At 52.0% G+C, this 8,512-nt stretch overlaps 2 protein-coding genes across 5 annotated transcripts in view; one reads left to right on the forward strand and one right to left on the reverse strand.

Moving 5' to 3' along the window:
* The window catches only part of LOC147097760 (angiopoietin-related protein 2-like), a 90,439-nt gene extending 84,283 nt beyond the window's left edge, over positions 1–6,156 (forward strand). For 3 of the 4 annotated variants that reach the window (XM_085971855.1, XM_085971854.1, XM_085971852.1), the window contains exons 2-3: positions 1,271–1,941; positions 5,430–6,154. In XM_085971855.1, coding sequence (XP_085827981.1) covers positions 1,309–1,941; positions 5,430–5,639 — 843 coding nt within the window. In that variant the 5' untranslated portion in view covers positions 1,271–1,308 and the 3' untranslated portion in view covers positions 5,640–6,154. Of the gene's footprint in view, positions 1–1,270; positions 1,942–5,429 lie in introns of all 4 variants that reach the window. The other variant, XM_085971853.1, reaches the window with a different exon arrangement.
* The window catches only part of LOC147097762 (ras-specific guanine nucleotide-releasing factor RalGPS1-like), a 92,002-nt gene that overhangs the window by 40,556 nt on the left and 42,934 nt on the right, over positions 1–8,512 (reverse strand). The gene's annotated exons all lie outside the window — the stretch shown is intronic.

Raw genomic sequence — 8,512 nt, forward strand, 5'->3', positions numbered from 1 at the left:
GATACCAATAGTGAATTTTGCTCCTGCCCTTTCTGCAACTGACGGCGTACAATCTGTACAAGTTCAGTCACTGCTTCACTGGAGAGATTAAAAGGAGAGTTTCCATTGCCTTTGGATTATAAACAGACCTTGAAAGGATATAAACACTGACCAGATTCACAAAAACCCTGCAGAGTATCAGACAGTCCCAGACACACCATCCACAGGGCAGCATCTCCTCCTGGTCAGTTCCAACACCAAAATATTTTCTAAAACGTAAGTACTTTTATGAATCGTTCTACGGCAGGCATGTGGCTTCCTGCTGTGGATTTGCCCCAGGACGCGGCAAGTCAACACAAAGTCTGGGTTGATGCACGAGGACGCAGCCTCGAGTGCGATCCTTCTTCCCACCGCCCTCCACTTCCCCCATTATTGGCCCTTGCTTCGATCGACCTGTTGTCAGAGAGAGGTGGACAAAGGCCTTTCCCAATGCTGCTCACTGGACATCGGAGCAGTTAGAAATATTGCGATGACTTGTTTTGCGCTCTTTCCACAACAGCTTGCGTTTATCCAGCGCCTTTAACATAGTGAAACGTCCTGAGGCGCTGCGCAGGAACCGAGTCAGACAAAGGTTGACACAGAGCCCGAGGAGGCGACACTAGGACAGGTAACTTGGTCAAAGAGGGAGGTTTTAAGGAGCGTCTTAAAAGAGAAGCGGAGAGGTTTAGGGAGGGAATTCCAGAGCTTAGGGCCCAGGCAGCTGAAGGCACGGCCGCCAATGGTGGAGCGATTATCATCAGGGATGGTCAAGAGGCCAGAATTGGAGGAGCTCAGAGATCGGAGGGTTGTAGAGCTGCAGGAGGTTACAGGGATAGGGATGGGGGCAGCCATGGAGGGAATTGAAAGCAAGGATGAGAATTTAAAAACCCTCCTCCTCTCTAAATATTCTGCCCCGCTCTTCCCCCTCACTGGCTATGATTCCATAGGCGGCAGTCACTCCCCAGAACAGTCCCACTGAATAACATAGGGTCAGGAAGCCACCCAAGAGTGGAGGGCATCACAGGGAGCTCGATTCCATCGTTGCTGGGGGGAGGGGGGGGCCACACACTCACACACAGAGACACTCACAGACATATACTCACACGACATATACTCACACGACATATACTCACACGACATATACTCACACGACATATACTCACACGACATATACTCACACCACACATTACACACACACACACTTGTGCGCTTTAATCTAGATTTTAAAATGTAGGATTTGGTTTTCTTGCAGGTTTTGAAATTGCAGGCTCCCACAGCTGGACTCGAACAATGCTGAAATTCACCCTCAGCCTCGTGATCCTGACCGGGTTAGCAGGAGCTGAAGAGGTTCCCGCAAAAACCGATTCAAGCAAACTTGCACAGACAGGGGAGTCCAACAACCGGCACACACAATCGCCCGCGAGTCCAGCGGCCAGCAGGTGCACCTACACCTTCATCGTCCCCCAGCAGCGACTCACCGGCCCCATCTGCCTAAGCACCAAGAACCCGCTGGACGGAAGCAACAGCATGAACAAGAGTGAGCTGCGGGCTGTGCGGGAGGAGATGCGCGAGCAGCAGCGGCAAATCGAGGACCTGAGGCAGATGGCGGAGGTGGACGGCGGCGTGGTCAGCGAGGTGAGGTTCCTGCGGAAGGAGAGCCGCAACATGAACTCCAGGGTGTCCCAGCTCCACACCCAGCTGCTGCACGAGATCATCCAGAAGAAGGACGACTCGCTGGAGCTCTTCCAGCTGGAGAACAAGGTGCTCAACGTCACGGCCGAGGTGCTGAGGCTGTCGAGCCGGTACAGGGACCTGGAGCGCAAGTACGCAACCCTCATCTCCCTCATGAACAACCAGAGCCGCATCATAGCCCAGCTGGAGGAACAGTGCAGACAGGCGACCCCATCGCACCGGCAGCAACAGGTAAAGGACTCGGCAGCCACTTGTCACCGAGATGATTACTAAGCCCAATGATTGTCCTCAATGCTGAAGATACAACGACGACTGTAAAGAAACAAAATCCCCGTGCCACTTTCTTCCTCCTCGCACCATTCCAACTTGGAGATGGAGGTGGAGGGAAAGAGAATGTAGTTGCCCTGTAACTTTATATATGTACTAGACACAGCATAATTTTATTTACACAATATTAAACTATGCTAACACTTGCAACTGGTAGGAACAATAGGAGGTTCTCTGGACACCACCTCGAAGTTTCAACAGATAGTGACTCAAAGTGTTTTTTTAACTTCAACGTACAAGTGCACTTTCTGGACAAGTAGAAAAGGAACTTTGTTTAAATAATTGACGAATAATGATGCAGCAATTTAACTGAAACATTCAAGGGGTTGAGAGTTCCAATCCCACCATGTCAAGTTGTGAATTAATTTGGTAATATTGGGGGGCTGGCACCAAAGAAGTGTGACCGGATTGTGGTAAAAACCCAGTTGGTTCACTAATTTCCTTCAGGGAAAGTGCCCTCCTGACGCAGCCCAGCCTCCGCACAACTCCAGTCCCACACTGGCTCAATGCCCTGCGAGCTGGCCGAGCAAAACCCCTCAGCTGTACAAACAGCTGCTGCCCGCTACCTTCAGGGCAACGAGGGATGGGCAAGAAACGTGTGGCCTTGCTGACAGAGCGCAGCGCCCACGTCCCGAGAACACGTTAAAACACGGTGCGAGAGATCTGGAGTGACAACCTCCACAGAAACAGAGCGCAGCGCCCACGTCCCGAGAACACGTTAAAACACGGTGCGAGAGATCTGGAGTGACAACCTCCACAGAAACAGCTTTCCTTTGATGGCACGGTGAACACCAAAGACAGACACGAGTTTACGATCCAGTCCCGTTCCGAGTGGATACGGGTCTGGAGTGCGAAAGTGGCCGCTAATTGAACAATTGTGTGTCCTTGAAGCTATTATCTACACTTTTCGGATGAGATGTTAAACCGAGGCCCCGTCTGCCCTCTCAGGTGGACATAAAAGATCCCACAGCCACTATTTCGAAGAAGAGCAGGGACAGTTCTCCCCGGTGTCCTGCCAATATTTATCCCTCAATCAACATCACTAAAATAGATGATCTGGTCATTATCACACTGCTGTTTGTGGGAGCTTGCTGTGCGCAATATGGCTGCTGCGTTTCCTACATTACAACAGTGACTGCACTTCACAAAGTACTTCATTGGCTGTAAAGCACTTTGGGACGTCCTGAGGCTGTGAAAGGCGCTATAGAAATGCAAGTCTTTCTTTTACACTCTACAGCACAACATGTATGGGTTTGTAGGGTTACATCAACCGTATAGACTGTGCACGTTGATAGGGATTAAAGGTATTCACATTTCTGCTTTGCATCAATAGAACAAAGACATCACAGACCGACTGTGCTACAACGAGCAGTTTAATCATCTGTCTCATCCACTGGAGGGAAAGATATAATGTCGAGCACGTGTGGCCCGATAGCTCAAGGAGCCACTATTCTCCACAGCCAATCGGGTGGCCCTGGGAACCAAGGCTGCCCGTCACGTCTACAGTCCCGTTTCAGGTCCAGCAAGTTCCTTCGGTCACAGTGCGCCTGCTCTGCGACTCATAGAAACATAGAAGATAGGAGCAGGAGTAGGCCATTCGGCCCCTCGAGCCTGCTCTGCCATTCAATGAGATCATGGCTGATCATCCAAATTCAGTACCCTGTCCCTGCTTTCTCCCCATATCCCTTGATCCCTTTAGCCTTAAGAAATATATCTAACTCCTTCTTGAATATATTTAATTAATTGGCCTCAACTGCCTTCTGTGGTAGAGAATTCCACAGGTTCACCACTCTCTGGGTGAAGAAATTCCTCCTCATCTCTGTCCTAAATGGCTTACCACTTATCCTTAGACTGTGACCCCTGGTTCTGGACTCCCCCGCCATCGGGAACATCCTTCCTGCATCTAGTCTGTCTAGTCCTGTTAGAATTTTATAAATTTCAATGAGATCCCCTCTCATTCTTCTAAACTCCAGCGAGTATAAGCCCAATCGACCCAATCTCTTCTCATACGTCATTCCTGCCATCCCAGGTATTAGTCTGGTGAATCTTCGCTGCACTCCCTCCATGGCAAGAACATCCTTCCTCAGATAAGGCGACCAAAACTGCACACAATACTCAAGATGTGGTCTCACCAAGGCCCTGTACAACTGCAGCAAGACATCCTTGTTCCTGTACTCGAATCCTCTCGCTATGAAGGCCAACATACCATTTGCCTTCTTAACCGCCTGCTGCACCCGCACGCTTACCTTCAGCGACTGGTGCACAAGGACGCCCAGGTCTCGTTGCACTTCCCCTTTTCCCAATCTATTGCCGTTCAGATAATAATCTATCTTCCTGTTTTTGCCACCGAAGTGGATAACCTCACATTTATCCACATTATACTGCATTTGCCATGCCCAATCGCCCAACCTGTCCAAATCATACTGGAGTTTCTTTGCATCTCACCCTCCGACATTACAAAGTCTCATTCTCCCACACCGCATTCTTTGGATAATGACCCATTTAGAACTTGTGCCTTGTTCAGCAACATTGTGCGGGTGATGATGTCACTACAGTCCCAGTAATCCTTACAGAGCGGAAAGCCCCAGCAACAGTGCTTGGCCCAGGCAGAGCCACCTGATCTCAGTTGGCGCAGTGGTTGTGGTGTTACAGTTAGCCTCAGCATCTCTGGACTTGGGCGGTGGGAAAGAAAGACATCGTCTAGCTCCTCATCAATATGCAACCATTCCTGTTGGATGTGGAAAGGGGAGGACAGGATCGCACACAGCGGTGATGCCCTTTATAGTCAAATAGCTCGTCAACACTCTAGGCTCACACGTGGAGCATCTCCACTTGGGCCCAGGTGTCGAAGCACAGTCAGCTCCAGTGGAACTTTACCCCCAGCCAGAGTCAGTGGCTGGAGGAGGAGGGAAGATCAGCAGGTAACCAAGGTGGTGCAGGATGTCCAACTAGACCCTCTGGTGCTTCTCTCCCCAACTTGTGTGGAGCCAGATGCTGGGAGGTGAGCAAAAGCTCGGTTCAGAGCAGTACAGTGGAGATGGGGAACTCGACAGGGGATAAACTGTAGGTGCAGATTCGGGTCATACCATGCCACAGCGTATCAGCTGTCAAAAGACTGCTGCTCACGGCTGGTATGTCTTGAAGATGTGCTCTGCACTTGCGCGCTGACCCAATGTGATCTCTTCTGTAGACAACCTATGGTCAAAACTGTCCGAGGCTCTTTGACCCTTCCTGCAAAACTCCCCCAGCTGTCAGTTCCTCTTTGCAGAGCGAGTTCCCTGCACTCCCGCATTGGGGCGATGTTCCCAAGAGTTAAACAGGAAATAAGTATTTGCGGTCGAGTATTTGACGTTCTATGTGCAATCACTACCTGGAGTTTGTGCGTTTACCAGCAGGGCGCAGGACAGCCATCTCTTGTGGCCGTCGTGCCCAACAGTCTGAATGGCAGCACCAACCGGAGCAAGGGCCTGGTCTCTGGCAATGAAATACTGAGGGATCAGATATACAGCGTGGCACAGGACAGACTGAAGAGAACGGAACAGCCTCCTCCTCCCCCCACTACAGTTCCAATGGTGACAACCACCAAGACACCCGGTGAGTGAACGGCGGACTGCAGGTATTGTCTCTGTAACCTCTCACTCATTGGAGCGAGACATTGAGCTCATAGTTCACCATCACCAGATTCCCATCATACTTTATAAACCTACCATTTCCTGGTAATCAATTAGTAGTTAATTCTTATAAGCTTCCAATAATGTCACAGCTCACAAGACTGTTTAATTCAACTAAATCCCCCATCACTGCATCCATCCAACTCCAAGGTGTTTTGCCTCCAGCAAAGTCTACAAGACTTAATCACTGTGAGTGAAGAACTTCCCAGCATCAGTCTTAGATTTGCCCATCACCAGATTGAGTGTGTGCCTCCTGGTCCTGTCCGTCAGCTGTGGCTGAGTGGGCAGCACCCGCGCCTCTGAGCCAGAAGGTTGTGGGTTCAAGTCCCACTCCAGAGACTTGAGCACATAAAGCTAGGCTGACACTCCAGTGCAGTACTGAGGGAGCGCCGCGCTGTCGGAGGGGCGGTGCTGAGGGAGCGCCGCACTGTCGGAGGGGCAGTGCTGAGGGAGCGCCGCACTGTCGGAGGGGCAGTGCTGAGGGAGCGCCGCACTGTCGGAGGGGCAGTGCTGAGGGAGCGCCGCACTGTCGGAGGGGCAGTGCTGAGGGAGCGCCGCACTGTCGGAGGGGCAGTACTGAGGGAGCGCCGCACTGTCCGAGGGGCAGTACTGAGGGAGCGCCGCACTGTCCGAGGGGCAGTACTGAGGGAGCGCCGCACTGTCCGAGGGGCAGTACTGAGGGAGCGCCGCACTGTCCGAGGGGCAGTACTGAGGGAGCGCCGCACTGTCCGAGGGGCAGTACTGAGGGAGCGCCGCACTGTCCGAGGGGCAGTACTGAGGGAGCGCCGCACTGTCGGAGGGGCAGTACTGAGGGAGCGCCGCACTGTCCGAGGGGCAGTACTGAGGGAGCGCCGCACTGTCCGAGGGGCAGTACTGAGGGAGCGCCGCACTGTCCGAGGGGCCGTCTTTTGGATGAGACGTTAAACCAAGGCCCCGCCTGCTCTCTCAGGTGGACGTAAAAGATCCCGTGGCACTATTTTGAAGAGGAGCAGGGGGAGTTATCCCCGATGTCCCGGCCAATATTTATCCCTCAACCAACATCACTAAAACAGATGATCTGGTCATCATCACATTGCTGTTTGTGGGAGCTTGCTGTGCCCAAATTGGCTGCCGCATTTCCCACATTACAACAGTGACTACACTCCAAAAAGTACCTCATTGGCTGTAAAGCGCTTTGGGACGTCCAGTGGTCGTGAAAGGCGCTATAGAAATGCAAGCCTTTCTTTGTTTTAACATAACTATTATGCTACCGTACCCCACATTATTGTATTATATTATAGCACCACAATTAACATGAATATTAAGGAAAGGTTCCCGCCATTTCCTCAGCGGCTCGACACCCTCCCGAGCTCACCAGTGGCCCTGCAGCTGCTCAGCTTCTCTGAATCCCCTGGTACAGTAAACAAACTCCAGGTCACTGGTTCAAATTATTCAACTTCGTGAGCCGTTGTTTAGATGCGAGGGCCACTGACCCGAATGTGTACGTTTAGATCTGCTCTCACATCCATTCTGGTGATTGCCAAGAGCCCATCGCAGATTTGTTTGAAAAGCAAAGTGACTTCACTCGTACTTGTGAATTCCTTTCTCCCCCCCCACCCCCACCCCTCCAATCTCTCCTGAAGACACTGACTCACGCTGGGCTTTGATTCCATGGGGGACACGAGAGCACAGACTGGGAGCATCAAAAATCCCCAGTCATGGAGACAATCACAGCCAACTCTGGCCCAGACCTCATCACACCGACATCTGTACCCCAGCAGAGGTTTAACCCCGACATCCATACTCCAGCAGAGGTTTAACCCCGACATCCGTACTCCAGCAGAGGTTTAACCCCGACATCCGTACCCCAGCAGAGGTTTAACCCCGACATCCGTACCCCAGCAGAGGTTTAACCCCGACATCCGTACCCCAGCAGAGGTTTAACCCCGACATCTGTACCCCAGCAGAGGTTTAACCCCGACATCTGTACCCCAGCAGAGGTTTAACCCCGACATCCGTACTCCAGCAGAGGTTTAACCCCGACATCCGTACCCCAGCAGAGGTTTAACCCCGACATCCGTACCCCAGCAGAGGTTTAACCCCGACATCCGTACTCCAGCAGAGGTTTAACCCCGATATCCATACTCCAGCAGAGGTTTAACCCCGACATCTGTACTCCAGCAGGGGTTTAACCCCGACATCCATACTCCAGCAGAGGTTTAACCCCGACGTCCGTACTCCAGCCGGGGTTTAACCCCGACATCTGTACTCCAGCAGGACTTTAACCTCGCCATCTGTACCCCAGCAGGGGTTTAACCCCGACATCCGTACCCCAGCAGAGGTTTAACCCCGACATCCGTACTCCAGCAGAGGTTTAACCCCGACATCCATACTCCAGCAGAGGTTTAACCCTGACATCTGTACCCCAGCAGGAGTTTAACCCCGACATCCATACTCCAGCAGAGGTTTAACCCCGACATCCGTACTCCAGCAGAGGTTTAACCCCGACATCCGTACTCCAGCAGGGATTTAACCCCGACATCTGTACTCCAGCAGGGGTTTAACTGGACGGCGATCAGCAGTGGGAGCTCCAGCGAATCTTTCTTCTGTCTCGGCTCAAGAAAACTGAGGTCGGATTTAGCATCTCGGCCGAGACCAGAGAACTTCTGTACGGCTCAGCCCCACGTCACATGGTGCGTTTGGCCATCGAGGTGGGAGTTGGAAGGTCAGCAATTCCTTAGTCTGGACACCAGGGGGATCCTATTGGACAGTAGTGGTTCCGTATTAAACTACAAGCGCTGCTGGGATTTCCTGTTGGTGAAACG

This window comes from Somniosus microcephalus, chromosome 31, assembly GCF_052327205.1.
Source record: "Somniosus microcephalus isolate GS21.2 chromosome 31, FLI_Smic_1.0, whole genome shotgun sequence".
NCBI classification, from domain to species: domain Eukaryota; kingdom Metazoa; phylum Chordata; class Chondrichthyes; order Squaliformes; family Somniosidae; genus Somniosus; species Somniosus microcephalus.